Source organism: Chelonia mydas, chromosome 19 (assembly GCF_015237465.2).
Source record: "Chelonia mydas isolate rCheMyd1 chromosome 19, rCheMyd1.pri.v2, whole genome shotgun sequence".
In the NCBI taxonomy this organism is placed as follows: Eukaryota; Metazoa; Chordata; order Testudines; family Cheloniidae; genus Chelonia; species Chelonia mydas.
In genome coordinates, this window is record NC_051259.2 from 12,004,192 (window position 1) to 12,022,388 (window position 18,197).

At 52.2% G+C, this 18,197-nt stretch overlaps 1 protein-coding gene across 3 annotated transcripts in view; it reads left to right on the forward strand.

Moving 5' to 3' along the window:
* The first annotated feature begins 5,586 nt into the window (after nt 1-5,586).
* The window catches only part of LOC102937515 (discoidin, CUB and LCCL domain-containing protein 1), a 63,095-nt gene continuing 50,484 nt past the window's right edge, over nt 5,587-18,197 (forward strand). The window contains exon 1 of one of the 3 annotated variants that reach the window (XM_037881559.2): nt 5,587-5,769. In XM_037881559.2, the coding sequence (XP_037737487.1) occupies nt 5,682-5,769 (88 nt within the window). In that variant the 5' untranslated portion in view covers nt 5,587-5,681. Of the gene's footprint in view, nt 5,770-7,724; nt 7,825-18,197 lie in introns of those variants that run through there. The other 2 variants (XM_043532175.1, XM_037881560.2) reach the window with 2 other exon arrangements.

An 18,197-nucleotide genomic window follows, 5' to 3' on the forward strand; every position in this document is an offset into this window, starting at 1 on the left:
GCATCACACATGGTAAAGGCCAGTGCCACACTCTTGGGCCAAGACAGGCTCTGGAAGCCAGTAAATTTGTACCAACTTACCTGTGTCAGTGTATAACTTATCATGACCACACGATGGCGCCAAGGGGCATCCGTGCCAATGCATGTCATGCTGATGCCAAGCATCTGCGGAAAGACAGAAAGAAGCCTCAGCGAATAGCTAATTAACAAGAGCTGCTGTTTCAGTAGGCATCAGGCACTAGACGTTAAATCAGAAAGAGTTTCCCTGGAACCTGACTACCCCACTCCTGATTATTATTATTATTTTAAAGTGCTGGATATATAGCAGAGGTGGAAAAACTACGGCCCCTGGGCCACATCCAGCTCGCGGGACTGTCATGCCCGGCTCCTGGCCTGGGAGGCTAGTCCCCGGCCCCTCCCCTGCTGTTCCCCCTCCCCTGCAGCCTCAGCTCGCCACGCCACCAGCGCTTTGGGCGGTGGGGCTGCGAGCTCCTGCCGGGCAGCGTGGCAACGTGGCTGGCTCCGGCTGGGTGGCGCAGCTGCCAGTCCTGCTGCTCTGAGCGGCATGGTAAGGGGGCGGGGAGCGGGGGGGTTGGATAAGGGGCAGGGGGTCCCGGGAGCAGTCAGGAGACAGGGAGCAGGGGGCGGTTGGATGGGGCTGAAGTTGCGGGGGGCAGTCAGGGGATGGGGAACAGGGGGGGTTGGATAGGTGTGGGAGTCCTGGGGGGGGGGCAGGGGTGTGGATAGGGGTTGGGGCAGTCAGGGGACGGGGGCTAGGAGGGGGGTGGGTCCCGGGGGGGTGGTTAGGGGCGGGGGGTCCCGGGAGGGGGCTGTTAGGGGACAAGGAGCAGGGAGGGGTTGGATGGGTCGGGGGTTCTGAGGGGGGAAGTCCGGGGGAGGGATTTGGGAAGGTGCGGATAGGGGGCGGGGCCAGGCTGTTTGGGGAGGTACAGCCTTCCCTACTCGGCCCTCTATACAATTTCAGAACCCTGATGTGGCCCTCAGGCCAAAAAGTTTGCCCACCCCGATATATAGGCATTTATTCTAATTTATATTTTACTGTCTGCTCCTTTGTGCTATCATGGCCGCATGGGTGGATCAGCAAACTGAGGCAGAGGCAGGTTAAAATGAGACACAGAAGAAGAAATTCACCCCAGTACAGAGGACTGGTGCCTCACTTTGCCCTACACTGGGGCTGTACTAGGGAAGGGCTGTAGGTAGATCAGTTGTGCAGGGACAGAGACAAAGGAGATGGCTGGTCAAGGGAGGGGCCACCCAATCCATGTTTACATAGATTGAGAGACACCCCCCTGGCTTCTGGCACAGAAGTGGAGCCGCGGGACGGGGACAGAGCTGTGTTGCGGGTGATGAGTTTCAGTTTATTGTTACAGTACACACACACTCTTCAGCTGCAGAAATGACTTGGGTTTATGAGGGTGATGTGCATTTTACCCATAATGCATCAGGGCAAATCTAGAAACAGAACGCAAGAGTCCCTGAAGCAGCAAATAACTGGAATCTGCTGGTTGGTTACTGGGATAAGCACTGACTGAAGGGGACGCAAGTCAGTAGTGAACTCATTCGTTTGTCCAAGTAATCTGCAAGAAATAATCACGGCTGTAGGACTGACCTAGGGCCATATTATACCACTGACCCCTCCAGGTGGAGTTCCCACTGACACAAAGCTGGGTTCTATTACCCTAGCTGTGCCACAGACTCAGGCAAGTCACTTGGCCATTGATTTTGGGTGCCCAATCTGAGACTCTTTAGGCCTGGTTTTCATAGACGTTGAGCACCCACTGTTCCTAGTTACCTTAAAATAAGTGTGGGGGCTCAGCACCTCTGAAAACCAGGTTCAAGGGGTCTCAAACTCAGCTCCCAAAACCAGAACTATCCAGACTTACTGGAAACTTTTTCCCATAGTGCCTTGTTCAAGGCCACGTAGCAAATGGTAGAGCCAGGATCCAAATTCAGAGCTGCCTGACTCCCAGTCCTGACATAGTCTCATCAGTATGCATCCGATGAAGTGAGCTGTAGCTCACGAAAGCTTATGCTCAAATAAATTGGTTAGTCTCTAAGGTGCCACAAGTCCTCCTTTTCTTTTTGCGAATACAGACTAACACGGCTGTTACTCTGAAATCTCTCATCTGATGGTGGTGAGAACCCTCTTTCCATTCCACCAATATCCACTAGGAGGATGTTAAACAGAAATGACTACAATTAGACATTTTAAAATCAGCAGGTAAATGGTAATTGTAACCAGGAAATCATCTGCGAGCGGGTGCATTTCTAGTGGTGGCCCACAAGGATCGGTTCTTGGCCCCTATCCGATGTAACATTTTTATCAATGACCTGGAAGAAAACAACCATCACTGATAAAGTTTGCAGATGACACGCAAACTGGAGGAGTGGTAAATAATGAAGAGGACAGGCCACTGATTCAGGGTGATCTGGATCCTTTGGTGAACTTGTCTCAGGCAAACAACATGTGCTTTAATATGGCTAAATGTAAATGTATAGGTCTAGGAACAAAGAATGCAGGTCATACGAACAGGGTGAGGAATTCTCTCCTGGGAGCAGTGACTCTGAAAAAGATTTGGGGGTCATGCTGGATAATAAGCTGAACAAGAGCTCATAGAGCGACACTGTGGCCAAAACAGGGGTCCATAAACAGGGGAATCTCAAGTAGGAGTAGAGAGGTTATTTTACCTCCATATTTGGCACTGGTGTGACTGTAGCAAGAATAGTGTCCAGTTCTGATGCCCACAATTCAAGAAGGACATTGATAAATTGGAGAGGGTTCAGAGAAGTAGAGCCCTGCAAATCCACAGGTATCCACTTTATATCAGTGGACCATTTCTGCGGATAGCAGTGCAGATGAGGATACAAATTTTGTATCCGCGCAGGGCTCTGATGGTAAGAGCCGGGCAGGCAGCTGTGAGGAACCGTGGCGCAGACCCTCCACCTGCCCTGGGCGGGGGACCTGGGGGGCAGGGACACGGGCCAGGGGCTGCTTGGGCCCCTTGCCCAGGGCAGGTGGAGGGTCCACCGCAGCTCCCCACAGCTGCCCACCTGGCTCTCACCATGGCCGGGATGCAGTTCCAAGCTGCCCCTCCCAGGCTGGAGCCAGGTTGGGAGAGCCGTGCTGTGGGGAGCCTGTATCCCTCCACCCGCCCTGGCTGGGGGGGACTGGGGGGCAGGGACACTGGTTGGGGAGTCTGGGGGTTAGAAACACAGGCCAGGGGCTGCTCAGGCCCCCTGCCCAGGGCAGGTGAAGGGTCTGCCACGGCTCCCCACCTGGCTCTTACCGTGGCCGGGCTGTGGCTCCGAGCCGCCCCCCGCCCGCCAGACAGAGCCGGGTTGGGGAATGCCATGCTGGCAGCTGTGGGGAGTCTGGGTCCCTCTTCCTGCCCTGGGTGAGGGGCCCGAGCAGTCCCTGAGCAGCTCCACACGTCAACCCCTCTCCATCCCCAGCCAGGCTACCATGGAGCCCAGCCGGGGAGCCATGGGGAGCCGCGGCGGACCCTCCACCTGCCTGCGGTGCAGGGGTGGGGACGCTGAGAGCTGCCCCCAGCTGTGTCCCTGCCCCCCAGGCTCCCCGCTCGGCCGAGGGCAGTTGGAGGGTCTGTGAATCTGCACAGGCTTTCCAAAGCTGCCCACGCACTCTCCCTGACCAGGCTCCGACAGGCTCAGCCCGGCCACAGTAAGTAAAGCCCTGCAAATCCGCAGCTATCTGCAGATATCCAGATCCACAGATATCCACAGACAATTTTTGCAGATCGTTAAGCCTGATACCCATTTTTGTATCTGCGCAGGGCTCGACAGAGAAGAGCCACAAGAATGATTAGAGAATGGGAAAACCTGCCTTCTAGCGATAGACTCAAAGAACTCAGTCTATTTAACTTAACAAAGAGACGGTTAAGGGATGGCTTGATCACAGTCTATAAGCATCTACATAGGGAACAAATATTTTATAATGAGGTCTTCAGTCTAGCAGACAAAGGTATAACACATCCAATGGCTGAAAGTTGAAGTTAGGCAAATTCAGACTGGATGAAACTCATCCATTTCTAACAGTGAGAGTACTAATAATTAGAACAATTTTCCAAGGGTCGAGGTGGGTTCTCCATTGCTGACCATTTTAAAATCAAGATGGGATATTTTTCTAAAAGATCTGCTAGAGGAATTACTTTGGGGAGGTTCCCTAGCCTGCGTTATACAGGAGGTCAGACTAGAGGATCACACTGGTCCCTTCTGGGCTTGGAATCTGCTCCTTCCTCCAGGCCATGGTGACTCTAGGGGTTCTCAGGGCAAAATTTTTGGCGGTGTCAGAGTGCGGCCACCAACAATTGCTGGTGACTGCTCTCACATGTTCCCCTAAAATACTTACTTACCTTTCGGAAAAACAAATAAATAGGCAGATAGACATGTTCAAATCATTGTAATTTATTTATTGCTAGCTAGTAAGTAAGTCTGTGTGAAAAGTGATATTAACAAACATACAAGTATCACTTTTCACTGCAGATTTACTCAGCCCTGGCAAGCCTGGGAGCAAATTAAACCCTGGATAGGGGGCCAGGGGAGGCCAGGGGTGGTCAGAGCCCAAAGCCCCGCACCCCACCCCACCCCAGGGCTGAAGCCCAAAGCCTGAGCCCCACCACCCCTGGGAAGGTGGGGAACTTACCAGCTGCCTACTCCTTCAGCATTGTGCCCCAGGTGTCTCCAGAGGGGAATAGGGCCCAACCCCTGCTGGGGGTTGCATCCAGGAGCAACAGGAAGGGAGAGAGGCTGGGGCCTTTACTTTGCCCCTGACCCCAATCACTGTCCAGGCAGCTGTAGCCAAGAAAAGCCCTTGATGGCTGAATGAGGCCACAGTGGCCGCATTTGAGAACACATAATGCCCACGTGTAAATATTGTAATAGAAGCGCCCCCGTCCCACCCTGGATTTCTGTTCCCTTCATGTTTGGGGACTTCTAGATGGAAGGGGGTGTCCCACTCTTACAGAGATGGTGGTTTCAGTTGTGAAGTTTGGGTCCGGATCCTGCTCTGGATTCTGATCCTCTCCCAAAGCTGGGGGGAGAGATCGGCTTGGGGAAGGGGCTCCTGTCATTTCAAACGCCGGCCCTGCTGGGCTGCTCTGGTGCGGGGGTTCTCAGCCTTTCCCGGCTACCATCCCCCTTTCCGGACTCGGAAGCCTGAGTCCACCCCTAAACCTGTCCTGCAGCCCCCGGGGTGAGAAGCACCGACCTCGGAGACAAGAGACATCTGGGAGTCCCTGGCTGAGACCCACCGCTATAGGGTGCGGGTGGCTGAGGGTTCTGCTTCGCATTATAACTCAGCCTTACAGATCCCTCGCCCACCGCTCCGGATTCGCTCCCACCTCCCATCCCCCGCGTCCCGCCGCGGGCAGAGCCGAGCTCCCGCACCTGCCCCTGCCCCTGCCCGCGCCTTCGCCCCGCTTCCATAATAGGGCAGCCGGCCGGGCCCAGCTTTGGGACCCGCTCTCTGCCCGCCCGCTGAGTGGCAGCTGGGAGAGGCCAGTGGCCCGGGCCGGGCCGGCGTCTGCAGCCAATAGCCGGGGAGGGGCGGGGAGACTCCCGCGCCGGGATGCAGCGGCCGGGGGGCTGCCGCGCTGCGGGGCCGGAGTCGCTGCGGGCCGGGCTGCTGCGGCTGCCGCTGCGATGCGCTCCCGGCTGCGGGCGCCTCTGCTGCTCCAGCTGTTCCAGCTGCTGCGGCCGCTGCACGTCTCGCCGGCCAGCGCCCAGAGCGGTAAGGCCCCGCCACGCGCGGGGGGAACTTCCCGGCTGCCGAGGGAAAGTTTGCGGGGTGGGGCGAGGGGCCGGAGGAAGCGACCCCAGCCCGGGGCAGCTGGGTCCGGGCTCTGCACAGCCAGGTCGGTGGGGAGGGGCGCGGATCGTAGGGGGAGAGCCCAGCTCCCCGGATCGGACCCATCGCTGCGGGAAATGCACTGGGGCTGCTGCACTGAATATCCCTCCAGCTGCTTCCACCGAGCTGTCTCTGCACACCGGGCTCCGGGTGGCATAACGGAAGGATAATGTGCATGCTATTGCCTCTTTTAAAGCGCCTGTAGGAATCCAGTGTGTGGCCAGTCTACACCGGTCCACACTGTACTGTCCAAGGCAGGTAGGCTGACTGGCGGCTGCCGACAGCTGATCGTCCCCGTGGGTGCTGAGCACCCCCTGTTTCCCCCCGTTTCCTGTTTTCTCGGAGCACCCACGGTGTTGGCATCTCGGACACAGGGTGTGCTTTTTTCAGGAGAATCGCCACAGTCTTTGGCGTGGCAGGTCTCCTTGTAACTGCACTGTTTGGAAATGGAATGGCTAACAACAACTGGAAGCCTGTGAAATTCAGTGGATCGTAATTGGGGTATATGCAGTAGGAGATCAGAATACCCATCCCTGGCTTTTGCATGATTGTTCCTCCAAAACTCTCCCGTTGGCTTCAACGCAGGGTGACCAGACAGCAAATGTGAAAAATCGGGTCAAGGGGTGGGGGGTAATAGGAGCCTATATAAGAAAAAGACCCAAAAATCGGGACTGTCCCTATAAAATCGGGACATCTGGTCACCCTACTTCAACGGGAGTTTTGGCAGCTCAGGCTGAAGTCTATAGTGTGTGTCTTGCTGCCCATTTTCATGCACATGTAGGACTTGACTGACTGGGTGCATATTAATGCTTCTTCCTCAGTCTCCATTGATTGGTTTTTAAGATGTGGATATCTCCAGAGGTTCCTCAGTATGTTGTCTGAATGAAAAGCTATAGACGGGCACATAAGAATGAAACATGACCAATATGTATAGCCCATAGTGATTGAATTGTACAGCAGAAGCTGGCCAGATTCAGGCTTGGTCCACACTTGAAACATACCAGCCTAGCTCTATCAGTCAGGGGTGTGAAAAAACTACCCCCCCAGCCACCATAGCTATGCTGACAAAGTGCCCAGTGCAGACACAGGTATGCCGATTTGGCATAGCGATTGTTGTTCAGGGTGGCAGTGTTCCTATATCAAAAGAAAAATTCCTTCTGTCAGTGCATGCTTTTGTCTACACTGGGGCGTATCCCGGCACAGCTCTGCAGTGTAGACATAGCTTAAGTGTCGTACCGCCCCTTCGGGTGGGATCAACCTTCAAAGCCCAGGTACCAGGCATCACCCTCTTCTCATTCAGCCACCTCCTAAAACCTCACTTCTTCTGAGACTGCCCAAAAGACATCAGCACACACAAGGGGAGAAAACCTCAAAGTGAATACCCTCCCTGGATCTCCCAGCATGTCCTGTCTCCTCGGGGGTTGTCTCTTGGATAGCACATTCCTTGGGGCAGGGACCATCTCCGCTTTGTGCCTTGTACGGCCGGAGCACATTGTCAAAGCTTCATTCAACACAAGAAGTGCCTGTAAAGTGTTTTGAGAGCTGCAAGTAGGAGGACTAGAGCGTAAATGCCATCTGTAAGTCCGCCAGGTGACCCTTCCCTGAAAGGTGAACAAGTGTAACCCACTGGTGAGTGGATTGTAGAGCCCCTCTGTGCCGACCCACTGAGGAGACGAGTCTGTTACGGCCTCTTTAGCTCAGTGTGTGTGTTCACTGCTCTCCGGTTCAATCCCCAGTGTGTTGGCCAACGTGGCGGCTGTTGCATAAGCCCCTTTCTGTTTCCCTTAGCACCCACGGACTGATCTTGTGAGCAGCTGTTCCTTGCTTGTGGGCCTGATCCTGTGATGTGTGAGTGCTTCCCAACTCACACTAAGTCTTTGGGGAGTGCTGAGCATCTTTCAGGATCGATCCTCATGTGAATAAGGACCACTGTCGTGGGTAAGGGTTTTCAGGATCTGGCCTGGCACTGATAGGCATGGGTACTCATCTGCTCCAGTCAGTGGCTAAGAGCCTGATCCAAAGCTCATAGAAGTAAGTGGGAGGCTTTCCATTGGCATGGATCAGGCCCTACATTCCCTTTGACTTCAATGGAAACAGGAAGGGGTCCCATGGTTACATAGAAAGGAGCTGCATAAAAGCTATGTGGCTTCTTTTTTTCTGCGGGAAGGGAACTGATTTAGCTTAGCTGAATAATAAGAAAATTCATGAGACTTAGCATTTATATACTCAGATAATTGAACCACAACAACTGTAAATTATACCTGTCCAAATCTAAAGTCAGGAGCTGTCATGATGTTACTATAAGAAGCCAGTGGGGAAACTGGGAAACAAGCTGGATGGAATGGTGGGAAAACACAAGTGTGAAGGAAATGTGTAAGGGAGAAATGAATGAATTAGCTAGAAATGTGTTTTTTCTGCCCCCTCCAACTGACAGATGCAATGACCTCTTTCCCCCACCCCAATCTCTTACCCTTCCAAGTCCCTACCGTGAAACCTCGTCAATAACAAGCAGTGACATCCCCTCCCCACATATCCTACACGCACTGTGGCTGCTCAGTGATGTTATCTGCTCTTTTAGACTGGGCATCCCACGTTACAGTGATCATGTTGCACATTAATACCTTGTAGTAAAATGGTATCAGCTCTGACCCCAGGGCCTCGGGGAAGCAAGATGTGGATCTTGCAGACTTTGCTATGGAGCCATGACTGTGGATCGGTAGTCTCATGAGGCCCGATTCTGAATTCAGCGCTAAGAGGATATATACAGCTTATGGTTAACAGCTGGACAAATCTTAGAGGTTTCTGTTCGCGGCGATTCGTACAAATCCTTTTCCTCCTGTTTGCATCAGTTCACATAGGCTTTACTAACCGCGATTCATGTTGAGTTTGGGAGTTGAATGAGCCCAAAAATACTTACAGTGAAATTCATATGGTAACTGTGTGAAGCGAGTGAATTTTACAACCATACTGATAACGCTTTACACTTTATAGTATTTCTCATTCATAGATATTAAAGCCCTTCACATAAATGGATATCATCATCTCATTTTGCAGAGGGGGGAAGTTAGAGAAGGATGGTGACTTACCCAAGGTTGCACAGAGAATCAGTGGCAGAGCTGGGACTAGAACCCAGGTCTCCTCACTCTTTGTGCTGTGATCAGTTCACAAGACCACAGCTTGGTCTCCCATGATCATAAAAATGTTTGCAAATTTCATTTAGCCTGGTTGAAATTTTATATGAAACACATGAGCCAAGCAGGAGATTCCGGTTGCCCGTGGTAGCTTTGTGCATGGATTAAGGGTAGAGATGGGCGAATAATAGATTTTTCGGTTCACCATCAATTCAGAAAAATTGAGGGGGGGCAGGAAATTAGTTTTGAGTCAAACCAAAATTTTTCAAAACTTCTGTTCAACTGAAAAGTCAAAAACAAAAACTCATTTGGGGTCAAATGACACATTTGATTTAGATGCGGAGCATTTTAAAACAGTTTTGAGGGTTTTAAAAATAAAATTAAAGGACATTTTTAAACAAAAACTCATTTCAAAACAAAAAATGGAAAAGTTTAGAAAATGTTAAAATGAAATTTCAATTCTGGGGGTATTCCCCCCCGTCCCCCCAAAAGAACAATTTGGTGAATTTGACATAAAGTTGCAAAATTGTTCAGGGTCTCCAAATCTGCTTTTTTTGTTGTTGTTTCTGGCCAAAAACAGTTTGCCCAGCTCTAGTTAAGAGTACTCCTATAGTCCTCTGAATAGGATCAGATTAAGGGAATGGGCATTTTCTCTTGTAGATTTCCATGTAAATTGCATTTGGTTTTCTTTTTTAAAGCTGTAAGCTGATTTCAGGGTTAAATATTTGTGGCACTAAGTGGTTCCTAGAAAGGAAACCTTTGGAAGTAAATAAATTAGACACTAACCCCTGTTGTACACGTACACACACACACAGAGGCAATAGACATCTAGCATTGGCCTCACAGAATGCAAGTGCTGCCTGGGTTTAATGCTGTAGCTTGGAACCAAGGGGAAGGGAGATGCAGTGCTGTGTTTTGTCTTTCCTGCATCCTGTAGCAAATATCCTGGCAGGAATCTGCTGAACACGATGAAAGTGGTTTCCTGCTGAATGTGCCCAGGAAGATGCAAGTGTGCCGGGAAAGCAAAAAGTTCAGTTAGAGTTTTTTACAGATCAGGAAAAAATAACCCCCAAACCGTGGGAATCGGGATTCTGCAGAAACTGGCAAAAAGAAAAGGAGGACTTGTGGCACCTTAGAGGCTAATTAGTCTCTAAGGTGCCACAGGTGCGCCTTTTCTTTTTGCCGATACAGACTAACACGGCTGCTACTCTGAAACCTGCAGAAACAGGGAATTCCGCCGGCTTCCTCCATAGCTCCACAGCGTTTGCAATTTGGGAAGGTGGGAGACGGGATCATCACGGGTGTTGCAGGTGGGTCCAGCAGGTGGGAAGTCGGGGGTGCACGTGTTCCTTATGAAAAGGCGGGCTTGCAGGAAGGTTTGAGAGGAGCTTGGAAGGTTGGATCCCTTGTCTGAATCCTTGGGTGGAAGCCCCTATGGAAGGGGGAAAGGATGAAGGTGACGGGATGCTTTGAAAGACAATTGCTCCTTTCATTTGTTGGATAACAGCCAATGGACTCTTTCCACTGGCCTGCTCCCTTGCAAACCCCACCAAGCTGATCAAGGACATTTGCATTCCAGAGGCAGCAGGTAAATGGGTGACTAGGGCAGGTGAGAGAAGCAGGAAATGATTAAGCTCTGGTCACCAGCAATACAAAGAACCTTTCCCGCAAATCCCCTCTTTGTGGGGAGAAGAATGTTTGTGTGTCATTTCTAGTGGGCCAGTTACAGCAGGAAACAAGGAGCCGAGGTACCTGCACAATAAAGCACTGAGATATACTCCCCCGCCGAGGCTGAACCTACCCCGCCAATATCCATTTATCCCTAACTTGTAGACATAAGAGGAGAGTTCAGTCTCCAGGGCCCATTTGGACTCTGATCTCTCTGCTCCACAACGTGGTCGAGTCAGTGGCCGTGAGTTTGTGTGATGCGGACACTCACTCTCTGAGAATTGGGTTGAGACCCACCAAACTCGTGTCAGAGATGAGCTCTTGTGAAAGCTTTCACTCCTGGCTAACAGTGGCTGCATCTGAACTGGTGTCTTCTAGGGGAACAGTAACGGCTTATGAGCCTGTCTCCTGGGCCATCTAGTCCCCGGGAATTCAGATACCACGGAGCCTGGGCCATGGCGGGGATGCTGGCGCTGCTCAAGGGGCCCGAGCCCCTGGACAGGAAGCAGCACGGCGAACGGGTGCTGAACAGCCTTAACTCTGACCTGCTGCCAGCCCCAGCCACTGGCCCTGAGTGCGCTGTGCCCCCCGGGCTGCCCAATCTGGACACCACAGGCCAGGCGCCACTGGTGAGTATAGCCCTTCACGGTTGTATCTGGATCTGACCCACTATCCGCAAAAATGGTCCGCGGATATGCAGGGCTCTACCCGTTGTGCTAGGAGCTGTACATACACATGGAGAGACGCAGCCCCTGTGTCAGAGAGCTCACGGTCTAAACAGACAAGAGAGACAAAGAGCGTGACAAGAAACAGAGGGATAGGAAGATGAAGGGACTTGCCCAAGGTCACTGAGCAGGTCGGCAGTAGAACCAGGAACAGAAAGCTGGTCTCCCACCTCCCACTTTAGGGTTCTACTCACTAGACTGCACTATTGAAAGGGAAGGGGCAGGAACGCAGTGGAACTAACCAGCTGTTCAGAAGGGGAAGGACTATTCACGATCGCTGTTCAGCAGCAGTCTCCCTGCTCCAGTTACAACAGGCCCGGAGCCTCCAGGAGAGTGAAGTGTAATTAATCAGCAGGGTTCCCCAGGCACCAAGTGTTAAATGCCTTATTAGTTTTCACTTTTCAATTATCAGACACCCGATAGCATCTTCATAAGCAGCAGAGTCCTGAAATTAAATCCCTGGCCGCAAGTGTGGTGCTCGGCTTATCTCTGGCATGTGTGCTTGGCATGTGCGTTAGAGAGGGTTTGGATGTTTTTACAGAGGGCTTCATTTCCCAGGCCAATCTCCTCTTGGCTCTCTCTCCCCATCTTCCTCTGAGCTGCAGCAGTAGGATCTTCGGGGGCGTGGGGAGGGAGGGGTGATGCCAGCTCTTCTAACCATTACCTCTATCTCCCGTCCCACCACTGCTCTTCCAAAAGCAACCCCACGCCTCTGCAGCCAAGGGAGAAACTCCCCCCGGACTAGGAGCTGCCTACTCTGCTGCCTGAACACGGGCAGCAAAGGGGAAGCTGGATCCCTTGCTTCAGGCCGGGTGCAGGAGCTAGGACGCCGGGGTTCTATTTCTAACTCCACCACTGACTTGCTCTAGGACACGGAGCTGCAGGCCTCAGAGCTGCAGTACGTAGGGTGTCCCTGGTATCTGCGGAGGGCCTGGTTTTAAAGGGATGAAAAAGGAAGTGTGAAGTTGCTTCCCCTTGGCCTGTCTCTGGTCTTCTGCTGAAGTTCAGCCCCTGACAGCCAGGTCCTCTCCAACACCGGTGAATCCCCATTAGCCTGTTCTGACTTCTCAAAGCCAGTGGCTGGGCAGCCACCGCAAACTGGACATCTCTTGCCACCATTCCTTTGCTGTCCCTCCCCCCACTCCATTCTCTTTATTGGATTATAAATACCTTCCAGGCATTTTGCTCTGGAACAAAAATGCTTCCTGCCGTGGGAGTTGGAAGGCAGCAGATAACACAGTCACAGCGGCGCATGGCCAGAATCTACAGCGCGCTTTGGATGTACTTTGGCATCACGCTGGCCAAGCAGATTATCCTCTCCCGCTCCCTGAGTCTTGATTAAACTCTAACCCTATGACATTAATCCCATTCATCTGCATCTTCAATCTGTGCAGCAGGTCAGCAATTCCTGTAAGTACCATTCTCCCCGTCAGGAGAAAATTACATTGGATTTTTTTTCTAGTTAACTCAAAAAGAAATTGATGGGGTGACCTGACAGCTGAGGTTGGGAACGGACCAGGGAAACTTTCCCCTCTAGGGCACTGGGTCTGATTCAGCTTAGTTACAGTTATAACTAAACTTATAAACTTATAACTGTAACTCCCTGGTAACATCTCCACCCCCTAAATGAAGGGATGATGCAGGTCACCGCCCTTGCTCTGGTGGAATTGTTAACCCCATTCCCTCCCCAAATCTCTGGCTTCTGTTAAGCCCTCCTTGCTAGAGAGGACTTTCCCATACAAATACCAGGTGGATGGTGGGAATGTTCCCGCACCTCCTGCTTTTTCCCCTTATCCAGAAATCTATCTTTGAGCACCACAAATTCGCCTACTGCTGAAGAGCAAATTCTGTGCCACCAAATTGGCCAAGAGTGTACAAATGGCAGACAAGAAGAGCCTGGCTGGCCGCCACCTTGGATCATGTGCTAATCATTGATGTTTGATCAGCATGGGTGTAGAACGCTGCTCAATCAGAATGCAATCATCACTTACCCCCTCTCAGGACAGCAGTCGCTGGTAACGCGGTATGCAATGCAGAGGGGAATCAGGCCCAGTGATTGAGATTTGCAAAGCCCGTGAGGGGATTCAGCGATTGCACTTGCTGGCAAATGGGGGTCATGTGGGGACATCCCACCATCGGCTTTGAAAAGCTCAACCAATGTTTCTCCTGGGGAAGCGTCAAAGTTCAGGGCCACTGCACCTATATTCCCCCTCTGTGGTCCAACAAAGACACCCACTCTAGGCTTCTGGCACCACAGCTTTCACCCCTTTTGGGCGGAGACCCACATCTCTCCCTCCGGACTGGGATTTTTCCTGGCTGCACAGCTCTCTGCCTGCACTGTGATATCCCCAGCAAGCCAGACTGCCTAAAAGGCCTGCATCTGCATTCTGCTTTCTCTCCAAAAGCAATGACCAGGTAATTTCCCACAGCTCTAAGTTACCCCACAGCTCTTTCTAAGCAAGCACATTTATTCTTAAGGTAAAAGCATGACACAGAAAACATATAAAAACAATCAAAGAAACTACACGCATGCTAATAAGCTTACCAGAGATCACCCTCAACTCCAGCCTCAAGCTCTGGCAGGTGTCAGTCCTTCCAATCCTTCCCTAAGGATGGGGGCCCCTCTTGGACAGAAGGATCTGTCCCTTTGTTGCATCAGAAAGAAGGCCTGGCATCAGTTTAAACTTAGGCTGTTCATCCAAAAGTCCTTTCTTTGTCCGTTGGTCTCTGGAGAATTCAGTCTGAACCAATATATGCAGGTCTCTCCAGGTGAGGGTGCCTCCCTAGCGGTGTTAGAACCTGAGTGAAATTATCTAAATTACCCACACGGTACTTCCTCCCCCATGGAATTACAGATAATCCCTAGCCCAATGATACATCATCTTAATACAGTGAGATCTCCCAAAGATAGTGCAGGAAATTGCCAGATCTGTCTCAGTAGGATTCCCCCATAGTGCCCCTTCACTGCAAAACAGGCAAGCTGACATGATCAGCAATGTCGTTTGAGCCAGATCCTCGGGCAGGGTAAATCAGGGCAGCCCTGCAGAAGTCAGTGGAGTTGTGCTGGCTAACACCTGTCAAGGATCTGGCCCAGAATTTTAGAGACACTATATAAATATGGCCGGCAAAGCGCAAGCTCCTGGAGGAGTCTGCCTGGGGATGCTGCCTTCACCCGTGGGTGGGGAGAGAGCATTTTTAACTGGATTCCCCAGTTCCTCACCCCCCTTTCTCTGCATTACGCAACCCCCTGGCATCCATCCGGGGCATTTCACAGGCTAAGGGGGGAGATGGGCATTTTGTGGGAGCCCCTTGTTAAACTGCTGGCAGTGCCTTGCGGGATTGGACGTGGCCAGCAGTGGTTCCCATCTGGCAGCCGCTCGTTTCAGGCTTCTGTGAAAGGAGATGGTGGTTTGAGCTCAGCGCCTCGTGGGCAGGAGTCCATCTCACACAAACCAGTGTCACTGGCCGCTCTCTCACAGAGAGGGACACAATGAATCATGGAGGAGGCTGAACATTGCCTAGCAGTTGCCAGGCCTAGTGACCAGGGGAGGCAGGGGCCTCATCAGCAAGGCAGGGGGAGAGCTTGGCCTCTTGTAACAATCCAGACTTTCCCTCTTCTGGGGGGAAATCAGGGACTTCGCTCGGGCCCTTTGCACCAGCTCCAAATTCACTGTAAACCTCTGCACGCTATTTCCCCTAAGGGAAAACACACCCCTCTACTCCTCTCTCCCTGGGACGGGCAGGTGCAGCCTGCTTCCGGCAGCTGTGGGAATCCACCCCAGGCATCTGAGCTTGGAGCTCCGTCCTTGACTCCCCGAGAACTGATGCTAGCCTCCTGGCCTACTATACCAGGGAAGTGCCGCACTGATGGGGTTTGGAGAGATCGGGTAGCATCTCAGAGCTCATGTCCAGGTTGAGGCTACACAGGTGGCACCTGGGCTTTCATTAAGTGGAGGTTGCAGGGAGGGGATTTGACACATGGGGAAATTAAATGTGTCTCTCCAGCTCACCCCGCCACAGATCCTGTCTCTTGCCTTGCGCGTCATCCCAGCCTACGCCGTGCTGGTGACTCTGCACCCACTCCAGATCCCCACTGGGGCCTGCCCACAGGAATCAGGCTCGTCTGTGGTTTTCAAAAAGAGAGACACGCCTGACCCCATGGGCAGCCTCCAGGCTCCAGAGGGGGTCGGTGGTGGGTGTGATGTCACTGGCAGAGTGCATGGGAGCAGTGGTTCATGGCTGTGCCTAAATTCGGGCTTGATCCTGCTGTGATTGAACTTGATGGCAAAAGGTCGCTGGGTTTCAATGGAAGCAGGACAGGGCCCATTGCTGGGGCCTGAATGGAGGGAAACTAGATTAGAACTGGCAGTGAGACTCCAGAGTTGGCCTGCTAGGTGTGCGCTGAGACCTGGGGAGGGTGTGGGGTGATGCGTGTGGGAACGACCACTGCCCTTCCCTAGTAATTAGCAGTTCGGGAGCCTTTCTGAGCTGGCTCATGCTGGGTTTACACCAGGGTAACTCCACTGACTTCAGCAGCGTGACTCCTGATTTATGCCACGTAGGGTGACCACCTGTGTTGGATGGAAATAAGGGAAAACCACATGAAAAATAAGGGACAACACTCGATTTTAAGGGACATTTTAGGAAAACGCCATTTCCTTTAGCATAGCACAGATTTTCCTCTCATTTCTGTACGTTTCCACTGTCCTCTAGTATACAATGCAATTATCATAAGCTCCAGCTTAGTGTTTAAAATGGTCAGGGGACACCATTTAAAATAAGGGACAGGTGGTCACCCTCAGATGGATCAATGAAATGAGGGACAGGTGTGTCACCCTATCTCCATGACACTAGAATCAAGCCCTACATCTGCTTGTGAATGCAGCGCGGGCCATGGCCCTGTCCAAAACACAGCTGTCCGCTCCTCTTCCTCTGGCCAGCCTCCTTCGCAGCAGGATGGTGTGGCGAGGGCTGCCGGAGGTCACTCCAGACCACGGGAGCTTCCTGCTTTGGCATTCAAGAGCCAAGTGCGTGCTGATGTGTGAAGAATAATAGTTTAGCCTCCCACAAGCGGCTCTTGCGGGAAGGTTTTTCTCAAGCTGTGTGCGCTGCGATCTCATCTCCCTGCGAGAGGCCGAGAAAAGCAAAGCAAGCAAGCAAAGAGACGCCTTCACCGTCTCCGTTTTGTCCTGCTGCCAATAGATGGGGAGGGCTGGTTTTGGACACAGCCGCTTTCATTTGAAATGCAGGCTGCACAATAGCTGACAAGCAAGAGAAGGGACCTAATTGATATTTGGCCACACAGTGGCTCCTCTGTTAAAGGCTTTCCCCCAGCCAGCATGTGCTATAGCAACTCCGGACCATGGGCTGCCGAGGGGGTGGCTGGCAAAAATGGGGGCTTTATGGGGCTGAAAAGCAGGTGTGCTGGCGGGGACAGAAGCCTGGCTCATGAGTTCCCAGCAGCCTCAGAGTTATTGGACATAAACAACGAACCCGTTTGCACTAGGATAACGGAGTCTTTTCTCCTCCTGATCAGAGGCACTTGATTTGTACCCACCCGAGGAATGGGCTCCATAGACCACACTCAGCCTCCATTGGCCAGGACCAGTCTGTGGCTGAAGAAAAGACCCCCCTCCCCGCCCCCCGATAGAACATCTTGGCAGAACCCTGGTCACCTCCCTCCTTCTTCTTTAAGTTTCGCTTTTAAGGGGCACCGTCAATTTAGTGTAAGCCCAAAATTGTTTATTTAATTGGTTATTTCCTCTTTTTAAAGAGCCAAGGGCCTGAGCCAAAGCCCCCTGAAATCAATGGAAAAACTTCCAGTGACTTTGGATCAGGCTGTGAAAGCGAATCTGAAGAGTGTTTTTTCCTGCTGTGGGCTTTTCGACATTGTTTTTATTTAAACCAAATCAGGTTTTTTCACCCTACCTGGATGGGAAACCAGGCCAGCACAAAAGCTTGCTAGCCCAGGAGAACTGGAAAGTGAAACTGACCAGGAATGGGAAGTGAAAGTGACCAATCTTTCACTGGGCTGACCTCAATTTGCAAAGATCAAGAGGGAGCCAACTAGCTTTCTCTGATAGTGTTGTTAATGTTCTCCTGTGCCCATCGGATCTCCACCTACCCTGAGCACAGAAAAGCTCTTCTGTGATCAGCGGCTGGTGGCAGAGCTGTAATGTATGAAGGGATAGAATTCCTGATTTTGGTTAACCACATGTCAGTGCTGCCAGAGAGAAAACTGGAAGGAGGAAGGGCAGTGTGGTTTTACTTTTTCACGCTGTGGCAAAACAAACAGCTGCCAGGTCACCGTTTCCAGAGCTCTTCAAATCAGCTTTATCATTGTATCACAGTAGCAGCGACAGGCGCCAATCAAAATCAGAGCCCCACTGTGCTTGGTGATGTATGTACCCAGAGCGAGAGCCAGGCCCTGCCCTGGAGAATTTACAGACAAAGGGTGGAAGGAGAAACGGAGGCACAGAGCAGTGAAGTGGCTGGCCAGCCATAGGCGCCAACTTCCCCACTTTCCCGTGGGTGCTCAACCCCCTGCCCCCGCCCCCATTCCAACCCCTTCCCCAAGTCCTCACCCCAACTCCACCCCCTCCCTGCCAATATTCCAACTTCTTCCCCAAATCCCCACCCCGGCCCTACCTCCTCCCCTGAGCACGCCGCGTTCCTGCTCCTTCCCCTCCCTCCCAGAACGTGCGAACGCTGCCAAACAGCTGTTTGGCGGCGGCCAGGCAGGAAGCGCTGGGAGGTAGGCAGAGGAGCGGGGATGTGGCGCGCTCAG